Raw genomic sequence first — 21,188 nt, forward strand, 5'->3', positions numbered from 1 at the left:
ACCCGGATTTCTACTTGGAATTGAAGACATTGAGACATTGAGACATTGAGACATTGGGACAGGCTAATATATTGATTTGATGTCATCTATTGCCACTGCTGATACAAGGTTTTTTAAATACATTAAATTCATCGGCGACGATCATACCGATCATCTCGTCCACGATCATCTCGTCCACGATGGTCACGGTAGCGATCACGGTCTCGACGATCTCTTGGTCCAGGGCTTCGACTAGGAGATCGCCGACGAGGTCGGTCTTGATCTCGTCGATCCCGGTATGAATCTCTTGGGGGACTGCGACGATGCTCACGAGAGTCAGGCGGCCCAGATTGCCGATCTGGTTGAACTTGACGCTTGTTTTTATCAAAGACCATATTGTAACTATCATTAGGCCCATCAGCCCGATAGTCGTCTGGCACTCGGTACTGACGCTTCTTTTCAAGATCAGCGACACCACCGAATCCGCCTCGCTGCCTGCGCTTGGTGATGGTGGAGTTGCGCCAGCTGTCGGACAATTTGGAAACCTAGAGGATGTTAGAATTTGATTGATATCAGTAGGGATCTGAGAACATACACTTTGAGAGAAATCGACATGGATTCGATGGTCATCAATGAGTACACCCTGCATCTTAAAGTAGGCTTGTTCGCAGTCTTTCTGATTGTCGAACTCAATAAACGCGTACTGCAGACTGTCCCCAGTACGCTTGTCCCGGATGACCTCGCAGGATAGAATGACACCAAATCGACTAAAGATCAATTGTAGGTCCTCATCTAAAACATAGTGAGCGTAGAACTCCAACCAAGATCTCAGTGTAGACATACCTTGAGTCACGGGATTCAATTTGCACACAAAGAGAATATTCTCCGGGGGCTTGACATCTGCGAACGGCAGATCTCCCACCATCTCCAAGGTCAAGGCCTGTGCACGGGCTTCGCGTTCCCGGCGCAACTTCTCCATGGCATCCTCATCCATATCGTCATCCAATTCTTCATCGTCCGCGATCCGCACCGTCGCCAGCTGCGCTTTAGATGGCAGGGGGCTCTCAGGCGGCTCGACCAGCCCAGATGGATCATCAAAGGGATCATCCAGAACGACAGTGTGGCGGATACGAATATCCTTCAAGGGTCGACCTCGATCATCGATGAACGAATCATTTATTTTCTCCAACACATCAAACCCTTCGACGACTTTACCAAAAATAGCCGCCTTTCCATCCAGGTAGTCCAGATTGTCACCCAAGGTAATTAGGAACTGGCTGGCGGCCAGGCGTTGGTCGGGATCGTTGGTGGCTGGAACGGTTGCCATACTCACCGTTCCGCGCTCAGTGTGCTTGAGTTTCGGCAGGTCGATTGGAAAGGTGCGCTTAGAGGGGCCGTCCAGTAAACCCCAGATCGAGGATCCGCCATCGCTTTCGGGGGCGTCAGGACCAAGCGGGTCGCCGGTTTGGAAGGAGAAGTTCTTCTGGACGCTGTGGACGGGGGAGAAATTGTAGTACTTGAGTTTGCAGAGCTTGAGAAAGCTATAAACAGAGAAAAGCTTAGTATTTTCTCAGCATAAGTTTAATGCCACGACGGACAAGATGGGAATGCGAAGGGTGGGAAAGGGCGCTTACTTCTCACAAGCTTTGGGTGACTCGTCAACTAAAAGATCAATGACGATATCACCCAGTGAGGTCTCCAGTAGAGCACTCATTTTGGGAGGGACAGGGGGTATAGTGTTTTGGCGATAAGTTCAAGGTTCAAAGTTCAAAGAGAAGTCGGAGAAAGATCGACATGAAGCTTGGACCAATGAGAGACAAATGTATAGCGGGGAACTAGACATTTGCAACAATTTTCTTTTTTCTTGTACAACCAACACTTTGAATTGAACTTGAATTGAACTAGAACTTAAGGAGCTTTTTTGACCCTCAAATCACCACATGCAGGCCACAACTCATAGCTTCTCCGGATGATCGACCCGCGCTCCTTGGTGTCACCTCACGGGCTTTCTCTTCACAATCGACCGGCATATCTTCCGAGTGTCCCAGTTGGACAAGCCTCCCCTAACCCTTTTTCAGATCGAGATGCAGATCTGAAGCTGTTTGCTGCAGATCTCCTCACCGATTTCTCGGAATAGCTGCATCAGTCAGTCCGGACCGAAAGGAGAATTATGGATGTATTTCGTTTTCTAATCACCCCTTCCCCTCCGAGTCTAACTATCTGACTTCATGACATGACTACCGTATGTACACAGTACCACGGACCTGTCAACCTGTCAGCGCAGTGACCTCTTTGAATAACCAGATGACTTGTTCCACGACAGAAAACGGCGGGGAGAGGGCAAAACGGGCGGCCTCCTGCAGAACAGGAATGAAGCAGGATGGCGAAATTGACATCTATCATCTTCAACCCCATAGCCTACACGTGGGATCATGAACGAGGTCTTCCCATTTGAGTCAGGCACAGAAATAAGAAAGGATAACAAGCAAAACCCAGTCTCAGCCCCAAAACAACTCAAAACAGAAGGAGCCTCTCGCCCCGGCAAACAGGGGGCAAGTACAAGGTATCCCTAGTGCAAAAGACTAGTTTCAATTTCAATGTTACTGGCGAGTCAAGCCAAAGTCAGCTGGTTTAGCCCGGTTTGTCTCTCCTGACTCCGGCCCATGTCGTGCGATGTCAGTCGCGGAGTTGTCTAGAACTCCCTTGACTTCTTCATCTCTGCCGGCTCCGGATAATTGAAATGGAATGAAATGTGTGGCTTTTATTCTTCTTCTAGCTTCAAGCCTTCTATTCTTCCATATTCACAGAAATACCCATAAGGAGGGACAATGACCGTGTAAGAAGGACAACATCTCCTTGTGGAGTGACTGAACTCCCATCCTAGAATAGTATCCTGGAATCTCCTGCATCGCGGCCTTTCAATCTTCCCCCCTTTTCCCCTTTAAGCTTGGGACATTCAGATTTGCCCCCAACCTTTCCAGGCCCTATGGATCTGGCTTGTCAGTTTTTTTTTTTCTTTCTCTCTTTTTGTCCTTGCCATTTCGATCTAGTTGCGCGCGGATGAGCTAATAGCCAGTGGATCCACCACCAATCCATGCCGACGATCAAGACGCAACCTTAAGGCCATGGATCCTGGTAGTGTTTCTTTATGGCGCGCGCCTTTTTGCTGGCGCCCTAATCCTAGTACGTGCTAGCGCCGGCTGATCAATTTGATAGGTGTCAAGTGTTCGATTTCCTTTTTTTTAAAGTGTAGCTTCTTATCTGGCTTTTGAGACATTTACGTCTCTCCATGAGTCTGAGACATGGGGCAACCTGAATAAAATTTTGGGACTGTGTGCGCGTTTGTCGCAAGAGAATGTTATTTTGAGAAGCTTTGGGGAAAAGGGGAAGGAATGACTTCCAATCAACTTGTCCGCTCGATTCAACGTCGCGGGCCCCCCAGTTCGGACTGTTTAACGCCTTGTTTGATGCATCTGAAAAAAGACCCTAAGCCCCTTGAAGTACAGGCGCCACACCAATCAGCAGTTTGACCAGGTTCTAAGCAAACATTTTCTTGTTGAATCTTCATGATGGATCGATCCACCGGAAGCTGTCCCCCGGATCGACACCAGGAAGTTCGGCAAACGTTGACGGTCATCCGCTTAATTTTTCCCTTTTTTTTCTTTTTCCCTATCAGGATCCTATAGTATCAAGCCAAGCATGTCAAGTTGTCAAACAAATCACCCAAGCTTATCTATTGGGAACGTGGAGGAGAAACATGTATCCCTGGACTGATTGGCTGGAATCTATTGTGGCGGAGAGGGCTTTCCTAATCTCCTTGTCTTGACTTATTCTCGTCATGGCTATCAGGTCATGACCAGTGTGACGTTACTTTGTGAAACCAAGTCTCTAAAACGCCGGGGACAGTCCTGCTGGCTGGTCTTTCCCATCGACTGGGGAATCTGGATTGGATGCACTCCGGAACTGTGCATATCATTTCCCCTGGGTACAACAAGTTGCCAAAAAAGAAGAATAAGAAGAATTTAGAAAGAAGAAGCCAGAAGTAGAAATCAGAAACGCCCTGGTTACGTGATTTTTTTTTGTTTTTTTCTCACAAACTCCACCCTCCACCCTCCACCTTCATGCACTCAAATCCCAACTATGCCTAAGATGATCATAGAAAAAAAAAACAGAAATATTAAAGATTAAAAAACTGAATGACTGAAATTTCAAATAATACCTCTAGATCGACCAACTCGTCTAAATCGACCAGGGGCCTAGTATTCAATCAAAGAGACCTAAACCATCACACCGATTGTTACCCAAACATAGGCTTAAATCCAGCCCTACCTCCAGTACTTGAGAGACATCTTCTCTTTCTCATTTTTCCTCCCTTCAGCTGAACCATGAGTCTCGTCAAGTCTATGTTCTAAAAGCTTACTCCCTTTCTCTTTTGTGTCTGGGTATGCATAAGTTCCTTCTCTTACTTCAAATCCAACTGACCTGGCCTAGCAATGAGCTCTTTTTATGAAAAACCTGGTTTTGACCAGTCCCATCACGATGTGCTTTCACCGTCTCGCTCAATGCGAAGTGTAAATCAGCATGATCTGACGGATCACTCTCGTTGTATGAGCCCGGCTACCGAGGTGGAGGGCAAAATGCGCACCTCTCAACGGCGTCGTGTTCCAGTGGCGGTAGGTACTCGGATAAACCCGGGGATCTCATAGCCTAATCATTTTAGTGCCGACGATGCCGAAAGAGAAAAATCAAGTGCAGTGGTGACTCTGGCGATGGTCAAGCATGCTCCAACTGTCGCGGTGCTGGTAGTAAGGACTGCCAGTTCTTCAGAGTAAGTCTTGCCCTAACTCTGATGAGCAAATTGTCATCCACTCATATTTTTCATTTTAGGTCAATTCTCATTCTGTAGACTCTCATGTGGTGACTTCTCATCCCGTGAACTCTCATAAAACCAGCACCGGTTGGCCTTACCCACATGTGGGTGCAGCAATTACCCCATGTCCTCAGGGAATGCACCCACACTCCAAATCAAGTCATCTTTCTATGGGTTCTCCACAGACACGTATGGCTGCGTTTCCGTACCAGCTTCAGCGAAGCCCGGAGTTTGATATGAGTGCTGCCGCTCACATCTTCGAGCAACCTATAAACTACATCCAGTCTTCTTCATACGCTCCGTCCAGCGCTTTTATGGACTATGCCACATGGAGCCCTAAAGCATGGAACTCGATGTTCACAGGCCGAACTCCCAATGACAACATCTATCCCGATCCAGAGGCAAACCTAAACCAGTCTCAATATGCCTACATGCTCCCCAGCCAAGGCATATCTTCAGACTTGGCTCAACCAAACTCGGCTCCCACAGCCGGCTCTGTCTCCTCACCCGAAACTACAGAGCCAGCGCGGACCCTCCCAACTCCCACATCTCGCTGTCCCCAAGCTACAAGCTCAGCAAATTTCTTACCAGACGGGACATGGGCCCCAGCTCCAGACTACAAAAGCTCATTCTGGACACGTCAAAACGGTCCAGAACGTCCAATCCCAAGCCCAAGCCAACCCCAAGACCGAAGCAAAAACAAATACGTCAACATAAACCCCACACCAGAGATCCTCTTTTCCTACCCCCTGCCCACAACAGCGGAAGAAAGAAGCTCAACGGCCGCTCCAAGCGGAAACGGGAACGGGAGCCCCGTCTACCCCGTCCTCGAGACTTTAGACTCCGAATACCCACTCCCAACAAGACAGATTCGCAGCTCTTCTCTCGACCAAAGTTCCGGTCAGCGGTTACTAGCTCTGACTGAGTGTTCGTCTGATATGTATGGATACAGCACTAGTGAGAAGAAGCGTGGGAGTGGTACGCTTGTTAGTGGGCTTTCGTACACTCGCGTGCCGCACCGGGATACTGGTGCGTTGTTCAGCTTGGCTCCTGATATGCCTGAGTATCACCGTTCTGTGGTCGAAAGTGTGCATCGGCCTGTTGAGCCGTTGGGTAACCAGGGTTATTAGAAGTGTCCGTACCCTTCCAATGTGCTTGTCACAAGTTATTTTGTTTTGATTTTGTTTTGCTTTTTCTTCTGTTTCCTTTTATCTTTTCTTTTGGGATTGGTCTTTTTTGGTGTGATGAATGACCGACTCGTGCGTGCAAGGCCAACATGGACCTGGTCGGAGTATCCCGATCCACGATCTCTATCTCTTCCCTTCTGATCAGAGAGAATAGTGCGTTGGGGTATCACGGTCTCGGTCGACACTGCATGAAATTGAGGAGATCGGCCTTCAGAAGCCTGGATCTCCGGAGGACCCTAACCATGTCGGCGTTACATGTGTCTTCGATCAGTTGTATCTCTTTTTTTGGTTTTTTTGGTTTTGTTTGTGTACCTGCATGTGCTCTGATCACTCCATTTCCCTTCGTCTATCTTGACACCCTGCAATTTTGTCGTTTTTGTGATTGATTTTAAAATACTTGGCCTGGACTGGAAGCGGCAAATATCTAATCGTTGAATGGGAGGCTACTTTTGAGTACTTGTTGGTTTGTTTCTTTAACTCTCCTCATCTCATACTTTGATGGTTGACCCTTCTCTTTATTGCTTATTCCATTTCCCCTGTTTGATAACCCTGCAATTTCGAACACTTAATTACCAAGCTCAGATCCGGGCACTTTTACTTTGCTTCATTTCTATTTGGAGGATACTTTTTTGTTTACTCTATGATTTACGTACCGGAGGCGTTTCTGTTTGCATTCCGATCTCCATTTGAGATTTGATATCTGGTATTACAATATAATAGTGGAACTTATAATGACTATAATAGCTAGTGCCTGTCCAGGGCAATATGGAATATGTACCTGCATGCCCTCTTTCTTAAGTGCGTATCTGACTTTATCAGCTATGCAGATCTACCATCTACTCGCTGAGGGCTGGTGGTACATGCTATATCTATGGATCTACAACATGATCGTTGAGTGGTACATATCCCTCGTACCATGAGAATTTCGTGATAGCATTTAATCTACCGGATTCTTACGTGTAAGATCTTATCTGAATCACATCGGCCTGTCTAGACTGTCTCGATGTCCTCAGGTGCTGATTGGATAGACTTTACAATATTACACAGAAAGTTTCAAGATACCCACAAGCTAGGGGAGACGTATAATGGTCTTTTGTCGAATATGTGCCATCAAGAATGAATAAGATTTCCAATTATTTTTGAAAGAAGAAGCAAGTTTGACAATCAAGAGAAATAGCCCACAAAAATGTGATACGAAGGACTCAGTTGCTTGGACAAAGAAGTAATTATATCCAAGCTAATATGCAAAGGGATTGAAACTATAGGAATAGACATGCAGGGTTCTACTCCCATAAAATTGCATATCCTAAGCATCCTTATTTACTTCGCTGTTGGGGATTATCAGGGATCTGTCTGAACCTTAGGTATGGGCACCAAGATCATGTGCACTTTGCTCATTTGGCGAGATTCGATGTCTGTGTTAAAAATACAGTATCAGTACCTATCAATCTTTCTCCATTCCAAGTTAAAACTATTAGTAGATACTGCTGAACCCTTCCAACAGACCTAAAGTCACCATCTGTGTATAAATGTATCATGCAAGTTCCAAGTTCCAAGTTTCAAGTTCCAAAGTACCGTGCAACTATGCCCGTCTACCTCAACCCTGTGTAAGCCCCTGCACAACCCTAATCCTCTACCTACATACGATCTGGAATGACCTCAGTGGCAAAGACCTAAGTCCCTAAAATCCCTGAATGGTTGAATTTCGGTGAATTTGATAACTTTGTTAACCATGTCCCTCATTACTCTCCCAAGTCCTGTAGATTAGGTTTCTGGTTCCCATTCTAGACTGTTGTACTGTGTTCAGTGATGCACTGTACTCCATAGTTCTAATTCCAACTCAAACCTCATCCGGCTTCGGGTTATATGCGGTGTCTGTGCATGTGTATGGAGATGGATTGAGTTTTGGGAAAGCTTTCGGCTGTCCGCCCCGTTTTGCCCCGGTTTCCTGGAATGAGCTAGCCTAGTCTGGGTATTGGCTATCAGGGTTTGCCAGGGTGGTTGTGTTACTTGTACTCCATACCTTGTACATTCTACGTCCAAGGACATGGGTAGTGGGGAAGGTGGGCATTAAGATTTAGTAGATTTACCCCGGACTTTCGGCATAAACCTTGCTTGGTTGTATGGTCTACATCTACAGCTGAACAGACGTGGCTGAACAGAAAGAAAATATGTAATTCATACCGGGGGAAAACCACCCGGATTCTCATATCCCTCGTTTTTATTCGACCTGACGCCTTTTGAAGCAATCATCAGATCTTGAACCGGTATCTACAGGGTAAAGCAGATCCGGCTCCCACAGGGGGGCATAACCACCAACAGATCATCTGGGAGTCGGGAGATATTCCACAGGCCACAATAGGTATTTTTTCGTATCTTAATGCATCCGTGTCATCCACCATCGACCACGACTGCTTACATTTCAAAAAAGAGATGTGAAACAGGAGATTCCCAGAACCACCAGGGTACCAAACAATGCATCCATCGAGTCAAGTACAAGAGCGAGTCCTTTAAGCCTTGGACTTCTTGGGGCCCTTGGTCTTGGCAGTACCGCGGAACTTCTTGGAGCGGTTCTTGCGTTGCTTGCCTGCAATCAGTAGTGTCAGTGGGGTGACCAATATAAAGGGTCGGCCTCAAGGAGGCAACCTCACGAAGAGGTAGATAAGATCCCGAAGGAAAAAATCTTTTTTTAGGGGGACTTCAAGGGGAGACATACGCTGCTGGCGGGAAGGCTTCTCGATCTTGCTGGCAACACCGATGCGAACCAGACGGTAGTGAGGCTCGAACTTCTTCAGGGCCTCGGCAGAGTCGTAGACGAGAGCGAAGCCAGTGGACTTGCCACCACCGTACTGTGTGCGGAACCCGAAGACGGAGACCTGGTCCTTGTTGGACTTGTACAGGTCAGCCAACTTCTCGCGGAGCTCATCCTTGGAGACGTTGGGGCGGTTGGGGTGGAGGACATCCCTGGAAGAGATGAAAAGTCAGTCTCGAATTCTGAAATTCGAAGATCGGTCTGTGCAGCAAAATTGGCGAAATCCGTGACAATCGCAGTTCCCCTTCCATCCGTGCTCTCCAGTTTTCCATGTATTCATGTGTCGGAGGCGAGTTTTCGAATTGAATTTCGATGGTCCTTGCTCAATCCTGGATTGCCATTTTGCGCCAGACCGAGAGAATGGGGGGGAAAGGGGGCGCTTACACGACCATCTGCTTGCGGCCAAGCAGAGGGTTGCGAATGAACTTGCGAGTCCGCAGAGTAACGGGGGTGTCGGACATTTTGGTGGTGAGTGGTGATGCGGGAAGTCGAATGAGTCTGAATGGACTTTCAATTTTCGTGTGCGTTTCTCGGCTACTGAGTCACGCTAGTCTGTTTTAGGGTGTGATTAGGTCAGGTGGATACCAGGGTTGCTGACTTATTCATCGATAAGGATGGTTATCAGCTTATCAGTAATCCCTTATCAGTCTTCCATAGATGTTCATGTTGAATAGCTTCAATTCCGACGGAAAAGAACAGAGAGAAATACATATAGATTATTAAACATATGAAAATTAAATTGATAATGAAAATGGAAGTAAAAAAACATCAGCCCAATTCCCTCTAGAAAGATGATCTGTATTTGACTTACAAAAAATAGTCCCCCTTTTGAAGTCCGTCACTGCTTATTCATCTGATCCCTAATTTAACAGGGCCGATCAGCATGGCCAATGTACTAGTAGTTTTGTGGTTGCTCTGGACGGACCAGCACTGTATTTAGGACGCGCATCCACCATCTCAGCTCATTTAGGAGATATCTATCAACCAGAGTGCGATCCTCAGCGGTGCTCTGAATACTAGGACAAGATGGCGGGGGGCATACCTTTTTCAAATTATTTGTCCCTATATTGGTACTTTCTTAGTATTCGGGTGAGGCCAATTCTAATGTTTGGTTTTGTTGTTCTCCCATGCTATTTATGTTTCCGTTTCTCACCTCCCCAATTTCCTTTCATGAGGGTGTTTCCATTCCCCCATTTTCTTTCGAGACGTTGGACCACCTTCCTTCCACCTTATCCATGGGGTTATTTCCATCCTCCTATTTATCCTTGTGACTCTTCCCATTCCACCTTATCCAAGTTACTTGCACCCCACATTAAATGCGGATCTACTTATGAGCCAATCAGTGAATGGTACCTGAGCATTCAACAAATCAGAGATTGATCTCAAGTGTCTCCACTATTAAAAGAGGACTCGATGACATTATATCATAGAAAAATCAGTTCATTCAACTCTACGGTCCCTAACCCACGCTCTTCATATGAATATTTCCTCAATGAGTCAACATTAAAATCTTAAGAATCTTCAGTCTATTCAACCTCCGAACAACTATATTGAAGATTCCTCATTCCTCGTGGTCCATTTAACATCCGCTCGATCTATAGTTCCCCATTCTACCCGCTAAACCCAATCCAGTAACGCGGGCGTCACTGCAGACACATTGGTTCTCAGCCACCAAATATCTCCATCTTTCTACAACCATGGACATAATTCATCTTCCCACTGCTCAATATTTCCAACTGGTTGATCCTCCAAGTCTCGACCTTCCACCAGACAATGTCCTCATCCGTCCCGAAGTCCAGGCAGCCCTATACCAGCACATGTTCGACGAATCCTTGACCCCACTACCACCAGCAACATACCGGGCGCGCATCTTGAAGTTACTGATTGCGCGCATCGAAGGCGCCCTTACAAACCCCGAAGAAGATGTATATTCCCCTTCCCTTTCCTTCCATTTCTTCAACCATGTGATCTCCTCTTGGTTTGAATGATTGAACACCGAAAAATACTTCCCATCATTCCCCGCTCCACGTCATATACTAACTAACATCCCCAGGAAATCCTCGACGACCTAATGACAGCCTGGGGAAATCTCCTCGCCCAACCAAAACCCAGCCCCATGGACATCGCAACAGAACTCTCAAATGTAAAATACACCGCTCCCCGCCAACCACACATCCCCGACCGAACTGTCATAACCGTTGAGAACCGCGGCCTGATCCTCTCGGGCGGAACGACCGGTAACAGAACATGGGAAGCAGCGCTTCATTTGGGCTCTTTCCTTGCTTCGGCTGAAGGTCAGACTATCGTGCAGGGGAAGAAGGTTATTGAGCTCGGTGCAGGGACGGGGTTCTTGTCGTTGCTTTGTGCGCGACATCTTGGTGTAAGGAGCGTTGTGGCGACGGATCGGGAGCCGGGGTTGGTTGCGAATATGAGGGAGTGTGTGCGGCTGAACTCGGTGGCGGAGGGGAGGGATATTTCTATGTATCCTGCTCTGTGGGATTGGGGGACGCCGTTGGAGGGGGTGGAGGGGGTGGAAGAGGGTGAATTGGAGTTTGATATTGCTCTTGGAGCGGATTTGGTACGTCTTCTTTTTCTTGGTGAATGGATGGGTGCTTATATGATAGGTTTATGATGCGGATATTGTTCCACCGCTTCTTGTGACGCTGCGGGATCTCTTCGAGAATTATGGTGTTGGTCATTTTGTTACTGGTGTGGCTTTAAGGAATGAGGCTACATTTCAGGCATTCTTAACTGAGTGTGGTGAGTTGCGTCGCTGAAGTTGTAAGAACAGACGCTGACGAGAACAGATTCTTATGGTTATAAGGTTGAACGTTTACCGTTCGAATCTACCCCGGCTGATCAACAGACTGGATTTTTCCATACAACCGACATCCCGGTTCAAACATATCGTGTTTTACCGGCATAGCCATGCTATGAGACCATGAGCTTGTTTTATTAGATACCCATCAGGTTACCTGCATTTGGCTTTATTGGATCAAAATATGAATCAACGTTCTATATTCATGACTGGAAACAGAATAGCTCAAGTACTCTAACCGGTGGAAGATCACGATCCAAGCCACCCGGGCGGACAAAGAAAAAGGTAAAAGGAAAGTCTTCAGGGTATCGTCGACAACAACACAGTCCAGGCGCCGTGAAAACGCCAAAATCAAAGTCAAAGACTGGATATACCACGCAATGCAAAACTAGCAGACAGCCAACCCAAATGCAATGCTGAAAATGCTATGAGGAAAAGTAAAGCAGTAGGGAAAGGTAGGGAGGTGGAAGATATGGAGAGGTAGGTCAATAGGTGAGTAGGAAATAGTAAAGGAGGGGCGGGAGATGTATAAGAAGAAATATGTCCGTCGAGAATCACGCACTCTCGCCGTTCTCAGCAAGGCTTTCGCGCAAGAGATTCTCATCAATGTCTTGTGCATGTAGAGTGACCGGAGCCGGAAGCGGAGGACGAAGACCCAATATTGGTCCCTTTTGGTTCACGCCCGGGTGCCTGAAGCGGAAAGTCGGTGCAGGTTCTGGAGCTGTGGCCTTAGGCGGCACCGAAGGCGTTGACTCCGACTCTGGCTTTGGAGGTTCTGGAACCAAAGCCGACTCAATTGCGGCAATGCGGTCTTCGCTCTGGGGATCTCTCTCTGGTACTGCAGATACACCCCACCGACCCATAACCCAGCGACCCAATGCGGAGGACTTCCGAGAGGTAGGTGTTGTTGTTGAGGTAGTGCTGGAACTATCTGCCGATACCGCTGATGCAGAATCCGATGGAAGGTTCCCTGCACTTGCGGCCATGGAGGCAAGCAGAGAGCGGGATGAAAGCTGGCCCTTGACTCGATCGACCATGACCGTGGGGGCGGAGATAATTGGGGGAGTGGAAACCAGCTCAACACTAGGAGACATGAGGCGTTGGGGGATTCGTAAGCCAGTGTGCCAGTCGCCCATGCGAGCCTGGCGGTTGATTGAGGTGTGGATGTCCATGCCGGCTACAGAGAGTAGGCTGTCGTGGGATGCCGACCTGCGTAAGGACGGTGTGTATGATATGTGTAGCCCCGTGATATCCTCTGCGGTGTGTGGGTCGTTTTTGGATTCGGAGTATCGCGCAGGGGGTGAAGGTTCTGACTCTTCTGGAATAGCGGGGTGAGATTTGACGCCTTCGCAGAGGTCTAAGAACCCAGGTTGGTCGTAGTGATTCTCAGAGAATAGATGGGGGTCCATGGGCGTTTGATCGAAATGGTCAAACCCATCCATTGGTCTGTTAGTCAAGTCAAAGCCCTTGGTATTATGTGCATCGATGAGAGGAGAAGAGAAAACGGTGCTATCGGGGCTGGTAGCTTGAGAGAAATCATAACCACGATCGGTCCGATCAAAGATGGAGGAAGTACGGAACGCAGACCGCGGAGAGCTAGCCAATGAATCTGCCGCTGGTGACTGTAGGGACCATCGGCGTGTGGAAGGTGGAATTGAGACGGACGTTTGTGACAAAATGGTGTTCAAAGATGAGCCTGATGACTGGGAGCGATGGATAGACCGTCGAGGGGAATTGGTCATGGCAGAATGCATCGGACCAGGGCTTCCCAGGGAGGGACGTTTCTTCTTGACACGACGATTCAGAGAACCCTTATCCTTGCGCGTCGTCGTTGGGGTGTGATAATGATGATGGACGTGGAATTCTTGTGAGACACGACGTTCCTTTGCGTCCAATTCATCAGATAGTGTTGCAACCGGAGTAGATTCACCATCCTCTTCATCTACGCCGTCAAGCGGCTGATGATATAGGACTTGATCTCGTAGATTCTGCACTTCTTGGTTGGAGCTCTCAAGCATTTCACGCAACTCAATGATGCCGACCTGCAGATGCGCATTGTCTTCTAAGATATCCTTCACAAAGCGTGAGACCACAGGTGTACCAGGATTGCGGCCGAGCTCAGAAGCTGCCGCTGCGCCTTTTAATCGAACAGCAGCGTTTTCCAACTCACGTTCCACGTTCCGCTTGCGCTCCATTCGCTGAATAATTTCCTCATGTCGCTCGCGTTCCTCGCGAGCTTCCGTCTCAATGCGCTCAACCTGGTCATTGAGAGCCCGGAGTGTATGTTCGGCATTACGCCAACGCTGTACAGCAGATCTCTCGTCTTCTTGAGCAGTCGTCAGGCTGTCCTGTAACTTCAACTGTTCGGTCTCAATGATGGCCAATTGCATCTCGAGTTCTTCAGCACGCGAAGCAGCCACTGTCAATCTGCGTACTTCCGCCTCTGTCCTTTCCAAAGTGAGACTCAACGACTTAATTTGGTCGTCTGACTCGACGGCAGCTTGGTTTAACCCATCAAGCTGTTCGAGAAGACAACGGTTTTCTTCAATGACACGTGCGTTCTCGGCTTTGATCTGACGCTTTTCGAGCTCAAGTGAATCAACATTCTCAAGCAAGCGCTGGCGGTCTTCTTCCGCCTCAGCTATGTAGCTTTCATGCCGATAAAGCAGGGCCTGTAGAGCAAAAGTCAGCGACGACGACGCTTGACAGTCTGCAGGAACAAGAGGGTCGTGGAAATGAAGGGTGGTCATGACGGACGCCAACGCAAAGAGAGAGGACAGGAGACCTCAATTTGAGGGAGTCCATAGGCAAGACGAGTGGAGTACACAAAGGCAGGAAACTTTCTCTCGTATAGATTAAGTTGCGGGGAGAGTGGATGAAAGGGAAACAGGAACAGGAAATTCTTCAGAAAAGCCACAAGCCAGAAAACCTCCGGAATGACAACATCCAAATGATCTATCGATCAATCATGCAGGCTCAGCTAGCCATGCAAACCACCAAGCCCCACAGCGGTGTGACGAAGATCGCAGCGAACGTATAAGAAACATAAAAAGCAACTTACCTGGCCTAATTTTGCAGCGGTCTCCAGATCCTTTTCCAAACCCTCGAGAGCGAGATTATTGTGTTCGAGTAGAGCACAGTCATCACGACCACAGCAGCAGCGCAGGGAAGTTGGCGCGCGGGAATGAGTCGGAATGCTGGGATAATGGTTCCCGTCCGAGCTATGCGGGAGGGAATCCATGGATACGGGAATGTTACCCCTTGAAGGAGCAACAGTTAGACGAACTGAACATCCGATTCCCTTGGGCCTCGAAATGAGAGCTATCACAGTGCACAGCGTTCTTTGTGCAGTGATGCAGGGTCAGGTACCTAATCACAGCTGGCGCAAAAAAGCGGAGAAATCAGGCGAACAGCTGATGTAAGGTGATGTGATTAGGTAATTGGGTATAAGCCACGGTGACAATTCACTAAAATGGAATTACGATGTTACTTGAGGGTTTATTTGGTTATATATGTGAGGGAGGGATATTCAGGGGGCTCATTAGATTTAGGAAGCCATTTACTGGGAGGTGTCCATTTTTGTATGTGTACCTACATTCCACTTTCATGACACATAGCCCTTGCATGAATATATATCGGGATCTGATATTTGACAACTCCTATGCAAGATAGAAACTATAATTTGCCTACAACAGTAAGTATATGTACAGAGTACGAATACATAATAATTTTCAAGGGCAATCGAAGATCAGCTCAGATGACCTAATTGGTGCACGTCTTAGGCCCTCCCGTCGTAAATTCGAAGCCATTACTGGTATAATGTGGGCACTGGAAGAGCGATTTAATGGAAGATGCGGACCATCACTACGATAAGTAAACATTCAACTCTGTTGATAGGTTTGTATTAGCGAAGATCCCATTCCATTCCATATCCGTCCTATCTCCAGCATATGCAGTTGTGCAGATTATGCGATAGCTAGCACTGCATCATTTATGACCGGAAGATATCAAGGAGAACACGAGACAGAACATTTGCTTTGAAGTGAAAAAAAGAAAGCCAGGGAGGAAATCATTCAAACATTCTGGCTATTGTGATAGACGAAAGAATTGCACACGAATGGAATCCAGACCGATCCAACCCAGATCAGAGTAGAGAGACTAAAGCAGACCCGAACACTTGGTCTTGAATATGGTCTAAGACTCAAGGACGTGAGAAAGAAGTGACAAGAAAATATGAAACCCAGCGCCGATTCAAAGCAAACCGTCATTCCGATCGTTGATGTAATTCCGAACATTGATGAACGCCCCAGCGCCGCCGTCTTCACTGATCTCGTTAACTAGGACCTCTGTTTGCTGGTATAGCCTCTCTAGAGCTGCGGATGATGATTTCCCCAGGGACACTGGACATGTTAGCACTTTTCATGATTATCACGTTGAGAGGCCTACCTAAAATGGCCGAGTTCAGTTCCTCCGCCACAGCCACTCGCTCAGAAGGATCTAGTAAATATCCATTTGGAGAGTTGAAGTCCGTGTACGCTAGTAGTGACCCAATTTGCTTAAGCATATTCAGGTCCCCACCATTTTCATTGGATGGGTAGTCCAGACTCAGTTGCCGGCCATACAAGATGGCTTGGGTCGAAATACCAGAGGGTACTTGCGGCGTTGACTCAGGCTCGGGAGGCCCAGCCTCTTCAGTATCCATCCCGTCTGCATCCCAATTTCCATCATCGAGTTCCATCTCCTGATCGAAAACGGCATTTTGAGCCCCTGACGATACTGAGTAGCCATGTTTTGCCTCCTCATAATCTTGGCGCATCATTTCCAGTAGTTTGCGGCACCGGAGCTTGAAAAGAATATGGGGGTGGTCTTCTAGAACGCTGGCGTAATAGGCATTCGTATGCTTAAGGGCTTTGTCAATATCGCCATCGAGGATAGCAGCACGGATTCCTGTTGTCATTAGATTCTTGTTCCAGCATCTGTCCAAGTGTGATATCGACTTACTGTTTCGATTAATGGCTTCGTGATCTTCCTCAACTTCGTATTTCTTCAAAGGGGCGTCATGTCCATTCTGCAGAGCTGCTGTTTCAGTGGCAACCTCTTCAGCAAATGCTCGCGCAGTCTCTACATAGCCATCGTGGGCCAAAAACTGAGCAACCAACTCCTGAAGCAACGCTGATTCATCTAGAGGCGGCTGTAAGCTGTCTGTGCTTGTCATGCTAATCTGAGATTCGATGGCGACTTTCTCGTGCTGCTCGACGTTAGTCAATTGCAAGGTTCAGGAATAAAGCTGACATACCCGAACCATGCCGTCAATATCGTATACGAATGGCTCCTGGCCGAAATTCGCCTTTAAGTGCACTGGGGGTTGTTTCTTCATCCCGACAGATGGATATAGTTTGACGTTGCGCAATTCACGAAATGCATATCCTGGAGGCTGTTAGTTTAGTCTTCGGCCCTATTTCCATCCCACATACCTAGAAAGGCGCCATTCTTGGTGAAGAAGGCTTGACCAGTGGAGAAGTTGACACCACATCCGACGATATCTCCAACTCCAAAGGTTGGTCCATAAGGCTTGCCTTGGCCTTGGCTTTCGCCGTAAAATGACTTTCCGTCATCTCCGTGGTATGCCCAAGATTCCTGCTCCCAACCTGGGAGTCTCTCAACGGAAGCCTTTGTGCTGGAGAAACCGATTCCAATCATGCTGCAATGAATGAATACCATTAGCACTGATACGAGTATACCTTGGAAATCCTCCCAAGACCTTGAAGTACCCACCCTTCCTTCGGCTTGGATTCAATCTTTATCTCGAAATAGTAGATCCCGCACTGTGGCGGCATGGGGTTGTCCGCCCGCAACGCAGCTGCCTCGTGATCGTGTTTGTGCACAGGGCCACCGTATCGGACCTCAAAGCCATCACTTGATAGTTCTAGACCGGTATATTTGTCCACTGAGCTCCACTGGGTGGGAAGGGGATTAATGGTGTTATCGGCAACCGTCGGGGGTTCTTTCTCGATGAGATCATACGTCATACCGCGGTGGGACGGCGCCATGCGGTGAAGGTGGACATGGCTGGATGATGTTGAAAGGGGAGGGTTTGAGGCGGGATTTGATGAAGAATTATCACGCTGCTGGGTGGCCAACTTGGCTCGGTGGGCGGCCTCGAGGCGAGAGATGTATGGAGAGTCACGTAGGTAGGAAGGAGTCAAGAACGACGGGGTATCGGTCAAAGCCAGGCTGTGCGGAAAATCTGTCGAGCGCGGAATACCGGCATACTTGCGGGAGTAGGCAGGGAGAGAGTCCAAAGAGGAAGCGGACCTAGAGGCCGGGTTGAGATGCATATCTGCGGCATTCAAGCCGGACAAGGCCCGATGGAGGTGGCCCTCAGACGGAGAGGGTGGGGGATAAGAGGAGATGGGGTTGGAGTTCAGCAAATGAGAAAATGAGCTGGAAATCGGGGGAGAGAATGCGTTGCCGGACACGACGGAGGCGTAGGAAGAGCGACGTTGGCCGATGCCGTATCCTGGAGCTCCTCGAGCTCCACCGGGGAAAGGAACATCAGCCATGGTGGGTGTGCGGGTCACCCCGAATGGATGACGGGGCGGCGCTATGTTTCTCTCGTGTCTCTCTTTACCGACCTGCGAATAGTTTCTTTCTTTTCGGCTGTGCTGATTTGTGAATGCTATGGTTTTCTCCTGCCCCTCCTCTCTTTCACTCTTGCCGAGCGTCACGCTAAGAGATCTCTTGCTGACTGTTGCGTGACCAGCGGGTCATCTGGGTGACCGGAAGCAGCGACAAGGCCGCGACACAGTAATGTGGAATCAAACCAGTCGAGTAAAAACTAGTCTGAAATCGTAAGTTCAGAATAGATTAAGGAAGGACAAGATATCAAACAACTCATCGGGAATTGCGGGGAAGATCCGGGATGTTTTTTAAAGGGAAAAGAGGGGAGTGATTGGTGATTGGAAATGCCCAACTGTCACGAGGCCCTTTCCATGCAAATGTACCCTTGATTTATTCAAAAGATATAGATTGCTAGTCCAGGTTTTATTGTCTTGCTTTTCCGTACAGCTTACTATAGTACTTATACATCCTAACCAGGTAAAGGGTCACGGAACTATACGGTATTTCAAAACTCCGTCAACTGATAAACTACCTATAAATTTTTGGACCCATAGACTACCCTACACAACTGGATTTACTAGAGATAAGAGCCATATTAACCAATAGGTCAAAGCAGACTTGGACTTTTATTAGGAAGAATCCTAGCGCTATGGTCTCATTCCCCAAATGATCAACCCAAAATTAGCACTTCTCTCACTCAGTTCTTGGAAAGCAGAAAGTAAGAACCAAAAGAAAAATCACCCTGATAATGTATGATACAAAATAGAAGCCAGATAAACCCAAAGACCCAACCTTTCCCGGAGTGACGCAACATGCGACCCTTTGCCCATAAATAAAACAAAGCAAAGCCAATAACCCACAAGACGCCGAACCTGAAACCGAACCGAAACATGATCGTAGAGGAAATAAATAGAGATAAGGAAAAAAGGGAGGAAAAGAAGAGGAGTTTAATATACAGCTCCGGGATCATGCGGTCATGGCAATCGCCGGCGACGAGGGCTCAACCAGATTGGACGGAGCAGGAGTGACATCGTCACCAGCACTCTTTTCACTTGGTACCGCACTGCTACCATTGAGGGTATCAGGGCCTGGGACGGCTAAGGAGGGTTTGGAGTCACTGTCTCCGCTCTCGAGAATACCATCCTTGTTCGAGTCGGAGTCCATGTGTGATGATCTGAAGGTATGCCAGGCAGGCAGCTGCCAGGCAACTCCGGTGAAACTGCGTAGTTTCAACGGCTGTCGGTCCCATTTGCGACATGGAGCGCCGGTACGGTCGAGAGCACGTAGGCCAGCATTGATGGCGCCGGTGTTGGCCTTCGGTCCGATACGGTGGTTGGCTGCCGGTTTGCTAGCGTCGCCGCCTTCCTCACTATAAGAACAATGGATTAGTATGTTGATAGTCAATCACTCGGAGGTTCAAACCTACACTCGGGGTTTCTTTTTCGGTCCTGGTCTGCCTCGTGAACGCGACGCGGCATCGGCCTGTCCATTTGTCCGTTTGTTGCCCGGCTTAGGACCTGGGACTCCCTTCCGGCGCGGGGTGTCCCCTGGAGTTTCTCCGGCGGGTGTTGAAGCTGCGTCGGCATCAGATCCATTGCCGGCAGATGAGGGACGGACAGCAGGGGCTTCGGAGGAGGCCGGTGAGGAGCGTTCGCCCTTGAGAAGGTTGGCTTTGGGGGAGTGGCTGTCGAAGGTCTCTCCTAGAACTTGCTGGAGAGCCTCTGGAGACAGTTTCAAAGTCACCACTAAGGAGTTGGGGGTGATCTTAGAGGTGCTGGCGCGATTGGAGCGACCGTTGGTAGTAGAGCCAGCGGGAGCCATGATGGTTGGTGATGAGGAGTCGGGGTGTTGACCTCTTACTTGAATAGATTGGGGGTGGTAAGGAGGTTGGTAGGGGCGGTGATTGTGACGTGGGTGTTTCCACCGCCCGGAAGATGAAGGATTTGGGGGAAATAAATTACTCCTTCAATATGAGGCAAAAGTGTCGAGGGTGAATAGAAATGGGATGATAGTAAGATCAAGGAGGGGAAGTGAAGAGGAGGTTATTAGATGGGAGGGGCGGGGGAAAGGAAAAGAAGGGATGTTGAGGCGAGTGGATTTCATCTCGTTTAATTTCTCTAAAGGCCCAAATCAAAAAAAGGTTCGTCGCAGCCGTAGAAGAGACACAGGGGGGAAAAGAGGTGAGGGCCTCGCGTCCAAATGGTACACCGTGTGACCAAATTACACATGGATCAATCCCGGAATTTATGGTAGTGTTACAATACGATTACCAATGTTACCACTTTTGGACCCGATCTGCATCCAAAGATTCTGTAACCAAGATGTATTATATAATTTTCTTGTTTGATTTCTTATATACAATTTAGTACGACAGAAATTTAGATCGCATATATTGTATAGATCAAACTCTTGATCATTCCCATCATTCATTGTTTTCGGGGCGTACAATCTTCGGCCCAGAGCATTCCGAATCCCAAGTTTTGCCAACCCTAACTCGGTCGATGGATCTCATTCCAGTCTAAAAAAGTCGACTGTACCCGCTGCGTCCCGAGAAATTGCACACGGGGTTAAGACCAAAAGTGGTCAGATTCATTGCACAGTACTTTTGTCTTGGCCTTGAGTCCACCACCCTATCAGAATTTCTTAGTGGATGGTTTTGTCCTATCACGAGTTCTAGTCATCTATACATACTAGCACTTAGATCGACCGTTAGAAAGTACAGATGTAGATCACCCCTATCTACGTCATTATCAACCTCCTTATTCACCACAGTAAATGGTCCCTTATATTCACGGGTATTATAGGGACAGGATGGAAGTTTTCGAATAAATTCAAGAAATCTAATATAGACTTATGATGATCAACTCAAATATTTTATACTTCTGCAGATTCGATGAGGTC

At 48.0% G+C, this 21,188-nt stretch overlaps 7 protein-coding genes across 7 annotated transcripts; 2 read left to right on the forward strand and 5 right to left on the reverse strand.

The window, feature by feature from the left end:
* Window positions 1-128: 128 nt before the first annotated feature.
* On the reverse strand, window positions 129-1,693 carry N7520_001868 (PPIL4 family peptidylprolyl isomerase; the record flags this gene model as incomplete). The annotated part of the gene is made up of 3 exons (XM_057135803.1): window positions 129-524; window positions 575-1,520; window positions 1,614-1,693. 3 exons carry the CDS (start codon window positions 1,691-1,693, stop codon window positions 129-131), a joined length of 1,422 nt encoding a protein of 473 aa, XP_057001739.1.
* Window positions 1,694-5,040: 3,347 nt separating this feature from the next.
* N7520_001869 (uncharacterized protein) lies at window positions 5,041-5,979 on the forward strand (the record flags this gene model as incomplete). Its single annotated transcript, XM_057135804.1, has 1 exon — window positions 5,041-5,979. One exon carries the CDS (start codon window positions 5,041-5,043, stop codon window positions 5,977-5,979), a length of 939 nt encoding a protein of 312 aa, XP_057001740.1.
* Window positions 5,980-8,546: 2,567 nt separating this feature from the next.
* On the reverse strand, window positions 8,547-9,309 carry N7520_001870 (40S ribosomal protein eS24; the record flags this gene model as incomplete). Its single annotated transcript, XM_057135805.1, has 3 exons — window positions 8,547-8,623; window positions 8,753-9,000; window positions 9,233-9,309. The coding sequence occupies 3 exons, from the start codon at window positions 9,307-9,309 to the stop codon at window positions 8,547-8,549; spliced, it is 402 nt and encodes a 133-aa protein (XP_057001741.1).
* Window positions 9,310-10,545: 1,236 nt separating this feature from the next.
* Window positions 10,546-11,774, forward strand: N7520_001871 (protein-lysine N-methyltransferase; the record flags this gene model as incomplete). The annotated part of the gene is made up of 4 exons (XM_057135806.1): window positions 10,546-10,773; window positions 10,902-11,426; window positions 11,473-11,608; window positions 11,656-11,774. 4 exons carry the CDS (start codon window positions 10,546-10,548, stop codon window positions 11,772-11,774), a joined length of 1,008 nt encoding a protein of 335 aa, XP_057001742.1.
* Window positions 11,775-12,220: 446 nt separating this feature from the next.
* N7520_001872 (uncharacterized protein) lies at window positions 12,221-14,907 on the reverse strand (the record flags this gene model as incomplete). Its single annotated transcript, XM_057135807.1, has 2 exons — window positions 12,221-14,451; window positions 14,724-14,907. The coding sequence occupies 2 exons, from the start codon at window positions 14,905-14,907 to the stop codon at window positions 12,221-12,223; spliced, it is 2,415 nt and encodes an 804-aa protein (XP_057001743.1).
* A 1,010-nt stretch (window positions 14,908-15,917) lies between these two features.
* N7520_001873 (uncharacterized protein) lies at window positions 15,918-18,229 on the reverse strand (the record flags this gene model as incomplete). The annotated part of the gene is made up of 6 exons (XM_057135808.1): window positions 15,918-16,066; window positions 16,113-16,613; window positions 16,668-16,914; window positions 16,963-17,093; window positions 17,141-17,367; window positions 17,442-18,229. 6 exons carry the CDS (start codon window positions 18,227-18,229, stop codon window positions 15,918-15,920), a joined length of 2,043 nt encoding a protein of 680 aa, XP_057001744.1.
* A 1,024-nt stretch (window positions 18,230-19,253) lies between these two features.
* N7520_001874 (uncharacterized protein) lies at window positions 19,254-20,108 on the reverse strand (the record flags this gene model as incomplete). The annotated part of the gene is made up of 2 exons (XM_057135809.1): window positions 19,254-19,656; window positions 19,714-20,108. 2 exons carry the CDS (start codon window positions 20,106-20,108, stop codon window positions 19,254-19,256), a joined length of 798 nt encoding a protein of 265 aa, XP_057001745.1.
* Window positions 20,109-21,188: the final 1,080 nt, after the last annotated feature.

Source organism: Penicillium odoratum, assembly GCF_028828045.1.
Source record: "Penicillium odoratum strain IBT 22623 chromosome Unknown utg000001l_segment0_segment0, whole genome shotgun sequence".
NCBI lineage: Eukaryota > Fungi > Ascomycota > Eurotiomycetes > Eurotiales > Aspergillaceae > Penicillium > Penicillium odoratum.